The sequence below is a fragment of the Dreissena polymorpha genome, chromosome 16 (assembly GCF_020536995.1).
Source record: "Dreissena polymorpha isolate Duluth1 chromosome 16, UMN_Dpol_1.0, whole genome shotgun sequence".
NCBI lineage: Eukaryota > Metazoa > Mollusca > Bivalvia > Myida > Dreissenidae > Dreissena > Dreissena polymorpha.
The window spans coordinates 42,116,781-42,138,396 of record NC_068370.1 but is presented as its reverse complement, the minus strand read 5'-3'; the positions used below and the strand labels follow the sequence as shown (position 1 = coordinate 42,138,396).

General features: G+C 34.7%; 1 protein-coding gene across 1 annotated transcript; it reads left to right on the top strand.

Moving 5' to 3' along the window:
• Positions 1-5,870: 5,870 nt before the first annotated feature.
• Positions 5,871-19,560, top strand: LOC127861423 (BTB and MATH domain-containing protein 36-like). Its single transcript, XM_052399897.1, has 4 exons — positions 5,871-6,159; positions 11,321-11,377; positions 12,260-12,542; positions 19,259-19,560. The coding sequence occupies exons 1-4, from the start codon at positions 6,031-6,033 to the stop codon at positions 19,402-19,404; spliced, it is 615 nt and encodes a 204-aa protein (XP_052255857.1). The 5' UTR covers positions 5,871-6,030; the 3' UTR covers positions 19,405-19,560.
• Positions 19,561-21,616: the final 2,056 nt, after the last annotated feature.

Here is a 21,616-nt window from a genome sequence, read left to right as displayed (position 1 = left end):
ATAGAAATAAATATACTAGACATCCCTAGTTTTGGAAATAAATTGATCCAATTTAGAAGGATTGGAGAGTCCACTAGGCATAAATTGGTTAAGACGAGAAGCACTGCCTCTTTGCATAATGCACGTTGACACATCCAACATGTCTGATACAACTGTTCGATGCACAATTCTAGTGTTTAATTACGTGTGTAACTGAAGTTTTCCGCATATGCTTGTTTGATACTAAAACAAATAATTGAGTCAACAATACTTTTCTCGATAATGCCCGAAACCGGTCGAAGTTTTATTTCTAAAAAATAAAGTAGTCTGGCTACTATTATGAAACGGAAACAGAAAATGTCAGTATCAAATACGGTTTTAGGTATTTGATTGTCAATAAAAAAAGGTATACTTTTTGATAGAAATCGATAGGTATATTATGTACTGAGTACACACATTCGTGTGTGTGATATGCGTTATTTGTTGTTGTTTTACTGTTTTTAAATTGCATACACACTGTTAAATATTCGTTTTTTAGATTGTATTACAAGAAATAGAAACGCCGACGGTTGGATTAAATGATTTTAAAGTACTTACCAATAAATGATTTCTGTTTTAAATAATGACTTCCAGTGCTGCCAATGGTTTTGTGACGTGTATGGAAAATAACCCTGTTGAGAATTGTGCGCAAGGCATCGCCACCTTGACCACACATCTGAGAATTGTGGCGCACAGCTTGTCGGGTTGCGGCAACGCCCAGGCTCATCCCTTTATTTCCAAGTATGGTGGTTCCACCGCCTGCCATTTTGACGTGTTTCCTTTGACAATAGCTGCTACAACCTTAGTCCAAAGTATCACCTCACCTGCTTATTGTTCTCCATCCGCTGTTGGTGATTCAGAGGATGATTGTCTATTTCGCCCTACTGGCGCTGCATGAATTACAATGGTTAGACAATCTGGTTCACTATTTTGTTTCATAAACCAGGTTCTAATCTGCACCTGTATCATCTTCCGTTGTGTGATTTGGTGTGATTTGACTATAAAACATTTTGTGCAGCCAAAAAAACCATTGCCATTATACTGTTTTAAATGATTGTATTTTTTAATATTTGTTAAATAATTATTTTCGCTGAATGTGTTTTAAATTGTGTCTTACTGCATTATGAAAACTTTAAATAACGAGTTGTACTTTTATAATAAATCTGCGTGTGCAATTCGCCGTTTTACTAATCAAAAAGCTTGATTAACAACCAATTCTTACAATGTTTATAATTTTCTGCGTATCTTATCAAGTTTGTTGTGAATAATATATCCTAATTCGATGTTTGACAAAATTATAGATGTTAATTTAATAACTTTCTTTACATGTTAGACTATAATTTGCTATTCGGTCGGTTCGTTGTTTAATAATTTGACTCAATCTCATGTTTCATATTTCATACCAGGCATAAACGCTCAATAACGTTTAACCCATTTATACCTAGCGCCTTGGCAAACAGAGTAGACCCAGATGAGACGTCGCATGATGCAGTCGCAGACGGTTCTGTGACTGTCTGGCAGTTCACAGACGGTCACAAAGATAGTCTGGAAATTCCCAGACAGTCGCAAAAAGTGCCAAAGACCGTCTGCGAATTCTCTTGACAGTCGCAAACGGTTCCAAAAACCGTCTGGGAACTGCCTGACAATCGCAAAACACAGTCTATGAACTCCAAAGACCGTCTGTAAATACAGACAGTCGATAAAGACCGTCTGGGAGTTCCAAGTCAGTCGCAGACGGTTCCAAAGGCCGTCTGTAATCACACAGACAGTCGCAGACGGTTCCAAAGACCGTCTGTCAACTCCCAGAAAATCCAAAATACAATCTGTGACCTCACAGTCAGTCGCACACGATTCCAAAGACCGTCTTGGAACTCCCAGACAGTCGCAGATGTTTCCAAAGACCGTCTGTGAACACCCAGACAGTCGATAAAGACAGTCTGTTAACTCCCCGACAGTCGCAGACGGTTCCAAAAACTGTCTGTGAACACCCAGACAGTTGCAGACTGTTCCAAAGACCGTCTGTGAACTCCCAGACAGTTGCAGACGGTTCCAAAGACCGTCTTGGAACTCACAGACGGTCGCATTGTGTACACACGGTCTTACTGATCTGTGTACTAACGCGAAAGGAATTGTGGGTAGCACTTCTTTTACGAGCGAAAAGTGAAAGCGAAAGTAGGTCAGGTAATCGTGCTTCTGATAATCGCTATCAGTCTTAACAGAGATTCAAAGTCACATTTAACCATAATTAAATAACATTTATTTAAAAAAACATTCGGTTTTAAACACACAATTAAAAACGATTTTTTCTTTCATTATTAACATTTTCATTCCTACGCAAACCTACTTTGGCGGAAGCATAATTCCCCAAACCAGGGGAATGTGATGCGTCTAAGTATAGAGGTGGCAATAACGTAGTGACGTCACCATCTATGTATAGAATGCTGACGGTCGCAGATGGTTCCAAAGACCGTCTAAGAACTCCCAAACAGTCGATAAAAACCTTCTGTGAACGCCCAGACAGTCGCAGACGGTTCCAAAGACCGTCTGTGATCACCAAGAGAGTCGCAGACGGTTCCAATGACTGTCTGTGAACGTCCAGACAGTTGCAGTCGGTTCCAAAGACCGTCTGTGAACTGCCAAACAGTCATAAATGGTTAAAAAAAAACGTCTGGGAGCTCTCAAACAGTCCCATATGATGCCAAAGACCGTCTGTGAACTCCCAGACAGTCGCAAAAATCCGTATGTGAACTTCCGGATAGTCGTAGACGGTTCCAAAGACCGTATGTGAACTCCAAGATGGTACCAAAGACCGTCTGTGTACTCACACAAGAACAAAATCGTCATGGAGGGAGTGAGATTTTAACGTGAGTCGTATATACTATATACACGCTGGTAATAAGGATACTCTGATAGCCAATGGCACTTCGATAACAGAGAAAAACAAAAGCCACTCGCGAGAGGTAAGTTTCTCAGTTTTTTAAACTGTATCATAAAGATACGTGTTTTAGACAAGACATATGGTCGAGTTGATAAATGGTGTATCTTTTCTATTGGGAAGAAAAACATCACCGAAGAATGGCAGATTATTGTCCCAAAATAGAAAATTCGGTCGGAAAAACAGCATGAACTGGATGAACAATAACTATTTTAACAAACTAAAACTACGTAGAAATATTGCAAGAACATTGTTTGATATTACAGCATGTAGAGTAATCACCCTGCTTCAAATACTGAAATTTTGATAGTACTCAATGAAATATAAAGGAAAATATAGCATGTTTTTATAGGTGGTATTCATGAAGTATTCCCGATAAAGGACAATATCGGATAAGAGAGTCTTTCAACAAATTGGGCACTCTGATAGCATAGTTTTATCTTCTACCAGAAATGCATGTATGTATATTATGGCTATTCTTACCAAATATTTTGAAGTACGAATCAATGTGCATAGTCAAGCGCGACACATTTGGAATCTATGCATAACTTTATTTCAAACACACGTGCAATATACCAATGGCGTTGTTAGTTTTGCAAAAATATCATTACAGTTAATTTATACTATTCATATTATAAGTGCAATTTTAAAATAAGAAGAAAATGCTTATATCTGAAGGAATACATTTCAAGAAACGACCGGAAATACGTGTCTACATAATGAACTTGTTTTTTAGTGGTGACTTGAAATTCAGAGAGATCAAATTATGACGGATCATGTTGATCATTCCGATTGTGTTTAATTGTACTTATAGCAGGGCTCTACATAACGGGGGCGAAGTTATTTAAGAGAAAAATACACCTGTGTTTTTCATAAATTCCTATGTCTTTTGTGCTCATTAGAATCGCACCATCAAGACGATACTAATGCATAGCCACACAATTAATAAGAGAATGGAAAACTTCCTTTATCTTGCACTCTGCTTATAGGGAGGACTTACGTTTACGCAATTATAACGTTAGCTCGAAGTGCGATTCACCTGACCCTAAATCACTTTATTGATTGAGTTAAAAGAATTTCGGACCTGCATCGCTGCTGGTATTTATCTCTGAGTAGCGGTTTTAGCAGAGATATGTTTCATTACATGCTATCTAATATATAAGTAAATGGCCTTAGTACCTTCATTAGAACATAATTACACATGCTTTAGATAAACCGTTTCGCTTCAAATAACGTTAGTTAAACATGTTTAAGCTCGTGTTCTATGCGAAAATCCGGCCGTTCTGTGACTCGAAAACTGGAAAATATATGGTAATATAGACTGTACTCATCAGACATATCGAATGAGTTTCATACTTATCTCCCACATTAATACAAAATCATAATCGTATTCCGAAGGAATAAGAAAATGTTTCAGTAATTCGTTTTTAATTTACGTCAGAACATACATTTTTACGTATTGCCTGCTAACTATAACAGTATTCCACAGCGAATTCTGCATTTCTGATACACTAAATGCTAATAAGCAGATGGCTGAATGGGTTCAATTGGAGGAATAATAGTATATTCCTGACAAGCCATGCATTCATGATTGGAGGTCAACACAATTCAAGTTATATACAGTTGTTTCTACCCTAGGTAATTTTCTGTGAAATCAATATTACTACTTGATATTTTGAGAATATTTAATAAACGGTTTTCAGATGGCATAAATATGTTTGTTGCAATTCATCCCCAACCAATCATCATCATAATAATCCACTTCAGAAAGGAACAAAAATATATAAATCAAAAAATGGCAAAAAAAATAATAACAAAAAGGCAATTTAACTGTATATCTTATCGGCAGAATTAATATTCAGATGACTGCATGGAGATCATGAATATCATAATATGCATAAAATTCATTCACAGTGTACATTGGCAATTTCTAAGTAGAGTGTAAACAAGGTTACACTATAAAGCCATTTAAGGAAAACTACCCCACCCCGTGGCAGCCATGTTTTGAAACAGACCGTAACCATTAAGATTCTCGGCCTAGATATAATAAAAACAATGTTGTGACTAAGTTTCATGAAGATTTGACTATAAATATGGTTTCTAGAGTGTTAACAAGGTTTTACTGTAGCCATAAAAGGAAAACTATCCCGCCCCCGGGCGGTCAATGTCTTTCAACAAACCGCAACCATTTTGGAGAACCCAGCTGAGATAGCATAAGAACAAATGTTCTGAATGTTCTCATGAATATTGGACTATTAATATGACTGCTAGAGTGTTAACAAGGTTTTACTATAGCAATATTCGGAAAACTGCCCCGCCTCCTGGCGGTCATGTTTTTCAACGAGCGAAACCATTTTCGAACTCAGCGGAGAAAACATAAATACAAATGTTATGACCAAGTTTCATGAAGATTTTACAATAAATGTGACTTCTAGAGTGTTAAGTGTTTTTTTTATTTGACCTAGTGACCTAGTTTTTGACCTCACAAGATCCAGTTCGAACTCGACCAAGATATCATTGGGACAAATATTTGGACCAAATTTCATGAAGATCAGACCAAAAATGTGGCCTCTAGAGTGTTAACAATCCAAAATGTTGACGACGCTCGACGGACGTTGGATTACGCACGACGGACATAAGGTGATCCCAAAAGCTCACCATGAGCACATTGTGCTCAGGTGAGCTAAAAAGCTGTAAAACTCTTCTCTCTTGCGTGGCTGTTGTTGTTCTCTGTTATCAAAGTGACATCTGTTATAAAAATATCCGCATACCCGGCGTGATATAGCCTTATAATGAAGACTGAGCCACTCTGGATCAGCAGACGATTTATTGCTTAAATCGGCCTATCTTACGGAGGAGTCCGGAGATAGCCGATGTAGGCGTCCGGAGATAGCCGATAAAGCACGATTGAGACTGATCATGCGTTGAGTCCATTTATTATACGTGGCATTACGTTTAACGATTTTAAATTGACGTGGATATCAAAAGAGGAAGTTAATTTTTACAACCTAAGGATACGGAAAGCCAATGAATACAGGCTATTTATAAACATTACTGGTTATTTCGATGAAAATCTAATGCGAACATCTGCATGTATAATAAACACAATTTATACAATAATTGCTGTAAGTATTAATCAGGTTAAACATATTCCTCACAATCGAACTTTGGTACAAGAGAAGGATTTACAAGGAGGTACCAAGCAGGTAATATTTTATAACACAAATACAGTTTTAAGCTTAAGAGTTACGTATTTATTGAAGTATTTCATTGCACAGCTCATTACAATACAAATGCATATATTAACCACAAAAACGTGTACAAAAAACGAAAGAATGAAAACTTTGTTAAACAGCCTCCAGTGACTAAATGGCCAACATTTAATTACTTTATGATTAATACAGAGGTCGTTCATAATTCATGAACGATCCGTAACCGTTAGTGACTTTTTTATTTTTAATATTATGTAATTAATTAACCTGCAATTACATATCGCTTGAAATTGAATTGTCGCAATATACGACTATATTTTAATATAAAGGTGAATATTTACAGATGTCTGTATCAGTGTTATGATCTACTTTAAAGCCACACACCTTAAAATTAAGTGCACGTTAATCAATACATATAGATACAACTTAAAAGTGTGCAAAAATGTCATTAAATCTATAGCCTAATTAGCAAGTAGTTTATCTTTTTAAATTTTAAAACCGAAAGTAGGATTTCTATACGTATACCTTCATTTCTACAAACGCAAATGTTTTTAAGTTTAACAGCGCAAAAAAGATAGATTTCTACCTTGTAACCACCAGATATATTCTAATTGAGATATATCAAATTACATCTATAGCCTAGTTAGCAAGTAATTAATTATTTTCCAAAAGGTACCGCTTTTAAAACCGAAAGTAGGATTTCTAGACGTATACGTCCATTTTCGATAAACGCGACAGTTTTTAAGTTTTAAAGCGCAAAAGAGACGGATTTCTACCTTGTCAACACCAGATATATTCTAATTGGCATAGTTAAAATATGTTTCTTATTTATACTTAAATTTACTATGCCATGTATTTCATTTCAAGGTGTGTGGCTTTAATATTTAGATGTGATCAAATTTAAGGTAGGATTTTCTACTGTCTGTGCAGTGAGTTTTGATTTCAGTTACACCATGTGGCATATTGTGTTGGTATTGTGTACGCATTTTTCTTCTTGTTTTATGCTGATAAAGGCCCACAGTTCTCGAATATTCTTCAAGTCACTAGTTGCATGATTATACTTTCTTTCACATTGAAAACAATGTCACTTAAAATGTTGTTATGAAAAAAAATGTTTAAGGAACTACTTATCACAATAATTGATTTAAAGACTTGTTTGACTCAATATGTGACGTTCAAAGCAGTCTTGGGTCAAATATACAAGTGGTTATATAGGTCAGCCTTTAAAGCGGGTATATACGATTTTTAAATGTGCTGAATTGTAAAATATTGATACAAATATGTTATAATAACACACAATATGCAAGAAAAATGATACATTTAAGACGAATTTCATAAAATACAGCAAATACAAATTAGGGCCCTGAGCCGATTGTGACGAAGATAATTCGTAATTATTTTCCTACAATAACCGATGCATTCGTCTTTTTAGTAAGTGTTTGTGTGTCGTATGAATCGATATCGCTGCAGGAATTTCAAATGAACCGTTAAACTAAATTTAGATTCACATCGTACATGCATGATATACATGCTGGCGAATTCGGCTGTACCGCTTTTTCGATTTCAGAATTAAATATCTGGCTTATTTAGCATTTTTCGACACATGTTCTTCTTAACTTTTATTTTAGTTCATATTGAAATATATGTATAATAAGTTTTTACACATTTTATATTAATAAATAAATATTTTACAAGATCGTATATACCCGCTTTAAACAAACCTTTAAAAGAAGTATTAAATATATTGTGACCAGTCCTATTTCGACAAATATTATGACGTTTGCCCTTTACCTTTATGCATGCAAGAATTGTGCTTGTATAAAATTTGTTTTGAAACAACAGTCAACACAATATACATTTACCAGCTAGAGAACTGAATTAACACATATGCCTTAATAGATTACCTGTAATAAGTGGGATCGGTAAACACTTTCTAACTCACTTTAGTTTACATTAGTTTAATATTTAATGGGACTCCGCCAGCCAGGAAGAAACAATTACGTAATGACTAAATGTTGCGTTATTAAATTTGATATTATTGTAAACAATAAAGAAGCAACGTAAACTGAACGTGAATTAGGGTCAGTATTAAGTGTTTTATCATTTAAAGATTATCGGGGCAGGTCCTTTAATACTGTCTGTTCGGTACCACATTCCATAGATTTAACGAATTGTATTATGCTAGACATGATATTATATCTGTTCTATAGATTTCACCACGTTTAACCATCAAGATAATGTATTATTTACAATATTTAATATTTAAATCTAGTCAGGTTAGTTGAATCTCACACAATATCTTTATATATCGACACATTAACAATACGTGTATTATGTATCTTTATTACAAAATAGTCAACGTACACGCTTTATCAATCAGTAAAATACTGGATGATATGAATAAGAAAGAAAATCAGCATTCTGCTACTCGCAGTTTTTTTTCGCTCAAATTTTACCAAACTAGCCAGAATACTGTAATTTTAATTAATAATCATAGAGCATAAAAAACAAGAGTTCCGCGGTCGGAGATGACCGCATTGAAGCCGGATTTTTGATTTAAATGACAGGAAAGTACCTTTCGTGTTTTTGTCAATGCAATACTTAAATTACTGAAATATTGTTCAAAGGTCAAAATGAAATGTAAGTACTTTTCAAGGCATGAGCAAACCTTGTGTTATGTTTTGAATGCATGCATATACATGAACAACAATAACATTTAAGGTCACAAATATAAACCTTTACGTCAAGTTTGAGATTCTAGGTCCAAGCATACCAAAGTTACAACAATTTTAACATTTTAACATTTAAGTTCACAGTGACCTTGACCTTCAAATGAATGACATTGAAATGAATGACCTTGAAATGACCAGTGGTCATCTTAGTGTGCTTGCAAACCTTTACGTCAAGTTTGAGATTCTAGGTCCAAGCATACCAAAGTTATAACAATTTTAACATTTTAACATTGAAGGTCACAGTGACCTTGACCTTCAAATGAATGACATTGAAATGAGCAGTGGTGATCTTCTAGTACTGGCCAACCTTTATGTCAAGTTTGAAGACTCTAGGTACAAGCATACCAAAGTTATAACATGGAATAAGAACTTTAACATTTTTACCTACCAAAGTTATAAGAACTTTAACATTTTTACATTCAAGGTCACAGTGACCTTGACCTTAGAATGAATGACCTTGAAATGACCAGTGGTCATCTAAGTGTGCTTGCAAACCTTCATGTCAAGTTTGAAGACTCTATGTCCAAGCATACCAAAGTTATAACAATTTTAACATTTTAACATTTAAGGTCACAGTGACCTTGACCTTCAAATGAATGACATTGAAATGACCAGTGGTCATCTTCTAGTACTGGCCAATCTTTATTTCAAGTTTGAAGACTCTAGGTACAAGCATACCAAAGTTATAACATGAAATAAGAACTTTAACATTTTTACATTCAAGGTCACAGTGACCTTGACCTTCAAATGAATGACCTTGAAATGTCCAGTGGTTACTTACTAGTTCTGGCCAACCTTCATGTCAAGTTTCAAGACTCTAGGTCCAAGCATACCAAAGTTATAACAACTTTAACATTTTTACATTCAAGGTCACAGTGACCTTGACCTTCAAATGAATGACCTTGAAATGTCCAGTGGTTACTTACTAGTTCTGGCCAACCTTCATGTCAAGTTTCAAGACTCTAGGTCCAAGCATACCAAAGTTATAACAACTTTAACATTTTTATATTGAAGGTCACAGTGACCTTCACCTTCAAATGAATGACCTTGAAATGACCAGTGGTCATCTGTTAATCCTGGCCAACCTTCATGTCAAGTTTGAAGACTCTAGGTCCAAGCATACCAAAGTTATACCATGAAATAAGAACTTTAACATTTTTACATTCAAGGTCACAGTGACCTTGACCTTCAAATGAATGACCTTGAAATGACCAGTGGTTACTAACTAGTTATGGCCAACCTTCATGTCAAGTTTCAAGACTCTAGGTCCAAGCATACCAAAGTTATAAGAACTTTAACATTTTTTATATTGAAGGTCACAGTGACCTTGACCTTCAAATGAATGACCTTGAAATGACCAGTGGTCATCTGTTAATCCTGGCCAACCTTCATGTCAAGTTTGAAGACTCTAGGTCCAAGCATACCAAAGTTATACCATGAAATAAGAACTTTAACATTTTCGAGCACGCCGCCACCCCGCCCGCCCGCCCGCCCCCCCCGCCCGCCCGACAACATCAATCTATAAGCCGAGATTTTTTCGAAAAAAATCCGGCTAATAAACAGATCGTTTTGTTTTTAAAACAAATTGACTTCAACACAATAAACATAAAGGAAAAAAAAACGTATGTGAATGAATATAATATCTGGAAATAATGCTAATCGATTTGCTATTTGCCCAAGAGTATCAATCGTGTGGCTAGATCTAATAGTAATTTGCTTTACGCTCCAATCTAGATTTAGATCAATAGTTTTAACAAGGGCATATGTTATTTCAGTAAAGTTTTGTCAACGTCCCTTCGGTATTTTGATACTTTGTTTTATTATCAGGGCTTATGTTTGTGTATCCGAATTAAAGTGGCCACGTACGTTGTAGAGTACACGCGCATAAACACATTGTCCGGAAAAGGCATTAATATTTAGGACATATTCACCGCATTGGTTTTCTTAATGCTTTTCATTTAGTACATACTATCGTAACGTTTCAAGATTTGAACCAAAGAGCTCAAGTACAATTTCTAGTAATTAAAAGAACACATGTAATTTCAGCCTCAACAGGATTCGAACCGGTGTCCTTATGATGAACAGATCTTAACCGCTCAACCACTTTGTAACATGAACAATGCCATTTTTAATATATACACGATTCACGTGTTCCCACAAAATTAAACGAAAACAAAAGAAACACGCCAAGTTATTCACTTGTATTTGTTCTCGAATGTTTTAACTTTTTAAATCGTATCAAATTTAAATGCTGACTAGGTAGTTACAAAAGATAATTACCATAATGTGTCGTGAAATGTGTTCGAGTCTAATTCCGTTTCCTGATGTATCATAGTTTTTATTGTTTCAGTCAGAAACAAGGATTGGAAGTTTCTTAACAAATCTCTTTAAATCACTTCATATATTTTAAGTTTATTTTGCAGAAATACACAAACATGGAAGATGTCAGAGTGCTTGATGAAATCGAGGTGGATTCGAAGGTGAATATAGTGACTTTTTGAAATAAATATTTCTTAGCATTGTTCACGTATGCGTACAAATTGCCATTGTTGAAATATTAATGTCAATAAATGCATTTACTGAAACATCCGTATTAGGAATAATCTACAACAAAGATTATTTAAGGTAAAAAATAAAGGAGATGCATACGAGGTACAAATGACATGTGCTAAACAGTCTGAAAGCATATAAATATCAGTAACGAAAAGATAATACAGTTATATATTTCCGTTATATTTTTTGTTCACGAATTTAAAAGTACTAAATACCATTTCTTGTGGATATCAAACACTTTTTTGAATTTTTTCAATGTGTCAATTATAATTGAACAGGCTCAAATCCCCCAAAATACACAAATATATTTTGTAATGCGTTACCACTTTTATCATGATCTTAACTCAAAACCAATAAAGTATTGTCCGTGTTCATACCATTCACCATGTGAAACATGTGAAATTAAAAAGTCATTGATTTTTTCCAGATGATATTAAAAAACTATTTAATATGACATATGTGACATTGACATTTGGCCAACTGAAAAATACAAAACAAACACCATGTGCAATATAAAAGCCCTTTCATGAATTGTTTACAAAATATTAAATGGAAACCAAATGTGACGACGGAGTAACTTATCAAGTCTCTAATGGACGACCAAGGCAAACTTGCAGTTTGTTGCGACCTTTGTTTAATTTATGCAGATTTTTTGAAGATACACATACATTAATATGGATGATTGACATTTAATTAAAAAATAGCATCCAACAACTAAAGTCTTTAACCTAAAACGGTACTTTTTAACGAAATTCTGTTTGTAATGTTTTAATAGAAACCATGTTATTTAATAACACTTTTGTGTACAGGTAGACAGTACGACGTCAGAATCTGAAGACTCGGAAGAAGAAATCGATGTGAGCATATTTGGAGACTCCAGTGGTATTGCCGATGTAGTGCTAATAATTGAAGGCACTAGTATTCCGGTTGTCAAGTCTGTGTTGTCCATTGCCTCACCCGTCTTCAAAGTAATGTTTACTGGAGATTTCGCAGAGAAATCGCAAAAGGGGATCGACCTGCCGGGGAAAGACCTGCAGTCATTTCTTTCGTTTTTACGATGTATCTACCCTGATCATAGAGATCGTGTGACAGGTAAATTGAATAATGTTTGATTAATATTATTCGTTCGGTAATATAATTGCGAAGGCTTCATTTCCGTGTTTGCATATATATTAAACTTAATTAATGAAAACAAATGTTTAAATTATCAATATATGTACATAACATGCTAAAAATAAACAACTGTTTTATTTGACGCTTAAACCAGAAAGATTCTCACTTTCTGACTTTTCTTCTTGTGATTTCTGTCACTTCTTAACATTTTGAGATTATTAGTACCCTCATCCATACTAGTTATATGCGTTTTAAAGCACAGGTGCAGTACATATGAAATAATTCCATGTGTTTTACTACACATAAGGATAAACCAAGCAAACCAATAATGCAAAGCATTAAAGGGTCGCCATTTAACAGTTTTTATTGCGAAACAAGTAAAACTATATAAGGCAAGATATTATCTGCAAATTAATTATTAAATAATTATTAAATAATATATTATGTAATGAGACTAAGTTTCAATTAATCCTTTACACGATAATTAACCTCTCGTGTTCCATCATGTCATGGAAATGCATATAATATAAATGAAAACATTGATTGAACTTACATTTAAGCATGAATTTTGAACCAGGCCCATGAAAGACGCAATCACTATTTCGTCCATTGACCATAATTTATAATAATGGATTTCAGCACATTTGCAATTAAGTCGCTCAATAGTAATAATTGCTGTTTGCATCAAATAAGACAAACTAAAAAAAATACTTTTCTACTTTTCAAACACCAGCCCATTGACACATGAACGCTCCTTAAACTATCTTACCGATGAATGCGTTGAAAAATAGTCATATATCTTAGAATTTTTATAATAGTCAGATACAAAGGATAGTCATCAGCCATCAATAACACAACGTAAAACAAAGTCTTACGCATGAGTTTAAAGTAAGTAAAGTTTTTGAGTGTTAGATTTGGCATATATATACTAGACATATAAACATGTGAATATCATGCTCACTACTAAGTAATGCTGATTCGCAGTAGGTCAGAATCACAAGTTAAGCACATTGGATAGATAAATGGGAAACAAATATTTTCCTTGTCCCACCATAGCTGCTATCAAGAAACAAAATAACAATCACAACGTAAAAACTCAAGCCATTAAGGAAATACATTGCTTGTTTAGAAACTGTTTCCTTTATCTTGACCCAGCTGGTTGCATGACTTTTCACCAACATTGCTATATGCAATATAAGGATGTGTAACGGAAACTACCTGCTTGACGCCGCCCTCCATAATGCCAGCCAGTCCATCATAAGGGAATATAACAACCACGATTTTCAATGGCATTAAAATCATGGGTAAACATTCAAAAACATGTTTCCTTTATGAATCTAATTTTGTATGCGTCAGGAAAAATCACCATTCGGAGTTATCGTCTGTCTTTCTAGACTTAAAGAAAACCTATTCTGATTACTGAGGCTGTAAATTTAAAACAAACACACTATACAATTACTTTAAGTTGGAGTGACACATAAACCTCGATAAAAGCTATGTATTAAGTATTGATTTTATGTAGTATTTGAATTATTACGTAAATTATAAGTAACACAGTCACCTGCATATTTTAATGCATAATTTAAATTGAATCAACCACGAAATTGTATGCAAGTAGCAGTTAACAAATCCCCTTCCCCCCTAAAAACATAAATAATTTAACAATGCATAGAAAATGATAAAAACTATATTAACGAAATAAGTCATGGAAAAGTGCTTATTTAGCTACAATATTATTCATAGTTTTACAAAATTACATTCAAAATAAACTGTTTTGTGTGAGAAAGTATATTCTTAGTTTGATGGATACTAAACTTCGAATGATATAAACCAATGAATTAACATTAGTATTATATTTAAAGTTTTATTTCAAATAAATAAAACACTCGTAACATGTAAAGGCTATGCTGTGCTTTAATTTATGCAAATATTGTAGATTTCAAACGGTTCATATTTTTATCCGAGCTTGCAAAATACCAAAATACTTTATAGATACGTGTCTTGAATGTAATGATAAAATAATGAATCTTTATTATACGATCCCAGTATTTCAATTGTTTACCGCTTCTTAGATAAGTTATCAGGTAAACACTCTATATAGGAATGATAAAGTACTGTTTCAAAAGGCAAAGAAACATACATTTAAACCGTTTAAATAAAAAAGCAAATAAGAAAACTGAAACCTGGTTGGACCATCTTGTGGGAGGGAATGATGAAAAAACAAATCCACTTTTTCCTCGGTACTATATCTTCCATGATTTCAAATGGCGTGTACAAGCTGGGCGTGACTTAAAAATTAAACCTCCGAACTGCCTGCTGATATGATAAGTCTGAAACTATTTAACAAACAACCATTACACTCACAACAACATGGTTGTTAACATAGATGTCACAAAGCATACATAATTCTGTCTTATCGACAAATTTAACCTCTTTGTCGCAAAACTTGGTGTAAATACAAACAATTTGTTTCCAATGTTTAGGCATCTTCTCAAAATATAACACAAACACTTAAAAAAATATGAATCGCAGCAACTAGTCACTTCTTAGTATATACTTATAACAGTTCGTAATAAAAATGTGGCTTTTTCCGTTGCTATAAATCAGCAAGCCTTTTGATCTTCATTTACGGTCATCGAAATGAAATTTAACAAAAATCTGCAATTATACTATTTCTCGTACGTCTGTATGATATTCTTAGAAATGTAATACTATTTAGTAAGGGTGTCACGTTTACTGATTTTTCTAAACGTTTAAACGAAATGTAATAAACGAAACGTTACCGTTTAAACGGTATCCCTATGTCCATTTAAAAAGCATCAGTACCATCGCATTTCCAAACTGAAAATAGTATTTTATTTCCGGAAGAAATATTCAGTGCATATCCCATTCGCGCAATGGCGTCATACCAAAAATCCATAAAATATTATTATACAGACCATCCGAATCACCACATGTGTATTCGTCATTTTTTAAAAACAATTTAAAGAACGTCGAAAGTAATGTTAAATCAATGAAAAATACTGTATCCGAAACAAATGCACGTATTTTTCATATGAAATACAATGCGGATATCGTTTGACCGCAGAAAATGAAAAACCAGTTAACTAGCAAAAACGTATTCAAAATATTAACTTGGTTAAAATATTGCTTTTCAACATGCTACCGCAGTGTTTGACTTGGCTAATCAATCACTTAAAATATTTCAAGATGTCGGCATATGCACTGCTTCGTTGCAAAGTTGTAAGATTTTCGGAAAGTAGCGAAGATTTTCCTTTAGTTTCCGTTCATGTCTGTGCCATCCGCTAACCAATCAGAAATATATTATTTCCGAATTCGGTAGCCCGGATTTAGCGCAAGTACCCGGATTTCGCAGTTTGTCATCGATATACTTCGTACGGCTAGTCGGCTACGTTATTTGCACCCCAATATTTATTATATTGATATTTACTGTCGTTTTAACGTTTACTGTTTTGGTAAACGTTTTTCAGCAAAACACAAAACGCGAACGTTTAAACGTTTAAACGTGACACCCTTACTATTTAGTATAACCTTTCTTCACAGATGATACAGACTAAAAAGAAAATTGTATACGCAAACGGAAATTATCACAATAGAAAATAGAAGTAGCGCGGCAGAGGCCGACGCGTATCCCCACGCCGATTAGATGTTATATTAAAAGGCATTTTTGGGTTGGCAAGGCCTATGTTGGTAGGGCCCCGGGATAGGTAATGTGGACATGGATGGTCGAGATAGACCGTGTTGTCATAAGAGATGTGAAGTATTAATTTGAAGTCAATGGGTGAATAAATGAAGAAGTTATATTAAAACAAAATTTTGGGTGGGCGTGGTCTATGTGGGCGGGGCGCCACAGGGTTGGTAATTGGGCCATGCATAGTTGAGATTGACCGTATTGTCATAAGAGAAGTTCAGTATCAATTAGAAATGAATCGGTGAAGAAATTAAGAAGTTATAGTAAAAGGCATTGTGGTGGGTGTGGCCTATGTGGGCGTGGCCCTGGGGTAGGTAATGTGGACATGGATGGTCGAGATAGACCGTGTTTTCATAAGAGATGTTCAGTATTAATTTGAAGTCAATTGGTGAATAAACGAAAAAGTTGTGTTAAAACAAAATTTTAGGTGGGCGTGGTCTGTGTGGGCGTGGCGCCCCAGGGTTGGTAATGGGGCCATGCCTAGTTGAGATTGACCGTATTGTCATATGAGTTGTTCAGTATCAATATGAAGTAAATCGGTGTATAAATGAAGAAGTTTATGTAAAATGACCTAAAAAAAAATAGTTAAAATCCTTGACTCGGCCCCATCCCAAACCCCGATAACTTTTGACCCAGGGTTCAGATCAAAATGCCAAATAGTGCCCTGTCGCACATATGCTCATAGCTACCATGTGTTTAAGTTTCAAGGTTCTAGTGCTATTAGAGTAGGATGAGATAGTGGCCAGGACGAACGGACGGACGGACAGACGGCGGAGATAACCACATAATCCCACCCCTCCAATTCGGAGCGTGGGGATAATCAATGACAAATAAGATTCAAAGTACTGGCTGAACTGTGTGACGATGCTTTATCTACATAACCACAATTGTGTATGTGGTTACGAAAATTTTGGGTACGAAAAAAAGTTGGGTACGAACATTTAGGGTACGAAAAAATTATGCCAACAAATTTGGGTACGAAAAAATTTTGGGTACAAAAAAAAATTGGTACGAAAAAAATGTGGGTACAAACAAACATTTGGATACTACAAAAAAAAAATTGGGTACAAAAAAAAATTTAGGTAGTTAAAAAAAATTCGGTACGAAAAAAAATGGGTACGAAAAAAAAATTAGGGTTCAAAAAAAAATTTCGGTACGATTTTTTTTTTAAGTACGAAACAAATTGGTTACGAAAAAAAATGTATACGAAAAATTTTGGTTACGAAAAAAAAACTTGTGTGTACGGGGAATTGGGGTACGAAAGAAAAATTGGGTACGAACACAAAATTGGGTACGAACAGAAAATTGGGTGCGAAAAATTTTTTGGTACGAAAAAAAAATGGGGGGGGGTACGGGGAAGTAGTACCAGTGCACATCTCGATAAATGAAAGAGGACGGGAAAAAAGCTTCTTTTTCCTTTATCAATGGCCCTGGGGTGGGTAATGTGGACGTAACATAGATGATCGAGATAGACCGTGTTGTCATAAGAGATGTTCAGTATTAATTTGAAGTCAATTGGTGAATAAATGAAGAAGTAATATTAAAAAAATAATTGTGTGGGCGTGGTCTGCCACTATGTCCTCCTACACTATAAGCACTAGAACCTTGAAACTTACACACACGGTAGCTATGAGCATATGTGCGACGGTGCTTCTTTAAGTATATTTTTGTTAATTTTCGAAATCCCATTCCACACAAAGATAAAAAAAGATCATTAAGTTCTATCAACATTCTATGTGATGGATTGGGAAGTGAAACAAACAAGTGGGTAATGACTGGCAAAACATTGGTTTCAATTTCAATTGTATCCTACCAATTAGAGTTAATATTCTTCTTGACCAGCTTTTTATCAGTGCTTTAACTCTTGACACTTTATCCGTGTAATAATGGCTGATCATATTGTTGAGATCAACATGGAAAGTGAAGCCAAGCATATCGAAAGTCTGCTGGTTCCATATTAACTTCCATTTAGTTTTGATACTGTCACAACTCAATTTAATTTTTCCTATCCAAACCACTGTTGTTTTGTCAAAGTTTACTTTCAAACTAGAGCACAATGTGAAAAGCAACAATTCGTTTAAGGTTTCATTAAGGGATTCTGCAGAGCCATCCAGGAGAATAGATGTGTCATCAACAAATGGCGATAGCTTATATTCAGTATTATTGATTTTTGTTCCTTTTATATTCGGGTTTGCCCTGACTCTAAGAGACAAGATTTCGGCACATAAAATAAAAATAAAACAATTGAGGGGATCACCCTGACGACAGCCACGTTGTATTTGGAAAAAAAACTCAGATAACGACCCGCATTGCGTTACGGCTGAGATGCCAGATTGTTGATATATTTTTTAATCTATTAGCAATACTTCCAGAATCAATTATATAAACAGTGTTTAACAAGGTCATTGGATCCCAAATTTTTTAATTGTCTGGTTTATCACCCTTTTGATATGCAAGTAATTTATTCCCATTGTTATTTTATTTATTTAGTATTATTATTATGTAGTATTGTTTGTTTACTTGAACTTTTAGGAGTTATATTCAAAGCCAATTAGCGTGTGGCTTGAAACTAGCGTTTCTATTAATGACGTATTAATAAGATAAAACAAGTATTCATGCGCGACTGTCAAACGCATTTGGATATGCAAGGGGAAATAACGCATGCGTGGACATGAAATTTCAATTTAAGATATTCCTTAAAACATATTTATCACTTTCTCACTCGTTATTTTCAGTTCTTGATATTTTTTTAATATTTCGTTATTCATTTCTGTCTAATTGTTTTTTTTTCAGTACGCAATCACTTTGTCATTTGATTCATGGATTAAAGCTAGCATTTACATCTGAAATAAAAAATTGTTGTGAGCTTTTGTTTTATAATTGTATCATATGCGAACTTTCTTTCATTATATGTAAGATTTTTGTATGTAAAACGTGATGTTATGCTATGAATATACATATACGTTTGCCTTTATGCTTGTAGATGATACTGTTCTTACAATTCTACCTTTGGCATCAGAGTATCAAGTAAAGAATCTGACAGCGGAATGTGAAGATTGCCTGATTTCTTTGATCAGGCGTAAAATAAAAAGCAAAAAATCCATAAGCTGTAAAGAAACATGCAAGTAATTGAACATTGCAGAAAGATTTCATCTCAATGCCCTGACACAACTATGCATACGATGGGTAGCCAACTTTAATCTAGACACAAGGGTATCCGCTCTCGAATGTCATGAAATATCGGACGAATCCAAAACCGCAATAATAATCAGAGCATGCAAAAGACATGAACACTATGAAAAGGATGTATCTGTATTAATTACCAAGAAACACTTGAGAGAGATGATTACTACAGAAATATCCAATGATTGGAAGCCGGAATCAAAAAGAATTAAGTCTTCAAAATTAAGAATAGCATACAAACATTTTGGAAGAGGGTCAGGCGAATACAAAGAACAGATCGAAAAGCTTAAAACACACTGTGTCACAAGTTCGGATGACTATAGTCTTAAAATGCCTGAAGACATCAAAGAAGACCTTCGTATGGAAGATGAGTGAACAATTTAACAGTTTTGATATTTTTCCAAATAATATTAACAACAAATAATGTTTGGCATTTTAAGCCAGTATTGTTGATTGCATATTAAAAAAAGGATTCTGGACAGTAAAATAAAGTGAATAAAAGTGAGCATGTGAACTTTATGTTATCTAACTAACAGGCAGGTGTCAGGAAAACATTATAATTTTGACAAACAATGTGTTAAATAATTTTACAAATTTACATGAACGCAGCCATATTGGACACCATGTTCATTGAAGCTTGACCATTTCACTATCGATGCTTTTTTAAATCACGAAGGTCACGTTCGACCACTCTATCTATACTTCCCCAAAAAAAGATCAGTACCACGAAAATGTCAACAAAGGGCAAACATGACAAAAAACGTAAAAAAGAAATCAACTCGACGGGTAGCGTCAGTGAACTAGAAACGGACTCTATTGAGCCTGAACTGTCTAAAAAGCAGTCTTCAAGTGATCGTGCTGCATCAATTGAAATAAGCAGCGGCGAAGATAATACGCGTAAAAGTGAAATCTCTGACATAAAAAACAATTGAAAGACATTAACTCAAAATAGTCGAATATTGTTTCAAACGTCGACAAATCAATCAACAAGATGAACGATAAGGTGAAAGATATAATAGAAAGAGACAACGACATACTGAAAATCTTAGTGAAAGATCTCTTCGATAAACTTAAAGAAAGTTTATTAACATCATGTACAAAACAAATTGAAATTTTAGAGGCAAGACTATTTGAGAAGGAGATTGAAAATGATACACTGAAGAAAGATGTAAAAAACCTGAAGTCGCAAGTAAATATACAGTCGGAAGAAAACGCAAAACTGAAAGCTGAATTAGCGAACCAGGAAAACAACAGAAGAAGATCAGAAAATGTCTCTAACCAATATAGTCGAAGCAATAATATAATTCTAAGCGCAATAGAACATTCAACCACAGAAATTGACCCCAACGGAACGCCTTTATTTGAATCAGCATAGGAAACCACTAAAATCTGCATTGCCAAAATTAATAGCATCACCAAGGAGAGCCTTACTATGGAAGACGTTGACATCGCCCAGCGACTGAAAAGGAGTCCAAATGGCAAGAAAGATATACATGTAATCTTACGCTTCAAATCACGTATGACGCGTAACCGCGTGCTGAGGCAAAGCAAACTGCTTCGTGCGAAAGGCGTGTTTGTACGTGAGGATCTAACCCCCCTAAATCATGAGGTGTTTATGAGCGTGAAACGGAAAATGTCGGACGAAGTTAAAAGTGTCTGGTCCAGGAACGGTGCCATCTCCTACAAAGACGCAAGAGACGTGGTTCATCGCGTAGAATGGGAGGACTATCAGCACTGGCTTGATCTACCGTGGCCTAAAAAATAACATTGATACGTCAAAGAACATTTACCTAAAGTGTTGAGTAAAAATTAAAATTACATTGCTTGCGCTATTCTTTGTACACTTCATACTAAAGGTGCTAAATTACCAAAAACGATCATGTGCTGTAAAAGTTTTAGAGGTGTAAAAGTGTAAAGGTTGTCAACGCTACTTTTTCCCGCACTTTACTTTGTACTCTCACTGGACTGACTTGTTAATAAATAAAGCTTATTGCACGAGGATCCCGTTTTTTTATTGAGGCCGATCAATAAGATTGTTTACAGTGCCTGATAAAATTAGATACGATTACAATCTAGACACAGGTTAAATGTACTGAGCACTATAAAATGCCACAGGGCAAAACATGGCAATTTTTATGAAAACAGAAATATGGTTTAT

Coding starts and splice junctions, on each gene's coding strand:
- LOC127861423 (XM_052399897.1), top strand. CDS start 6,031: ATGCGAACATCTGCATGTATAATAAACACAATTTATACAATAATTGCT. Junction 6,160..11,320: donor TACAAGGAGGTACCAAGCAG/GTAATATTTTAT, acceptor TTTATTTTGCAG/AAATACACAAACATGGAAGA. Junction 12,543..19,258: donor TCATAGAGATCGTGTGACAG/GTAAATTGAATA, acceptor TTATGCTTGTAG/ATGATACTGTTCTTACAATT.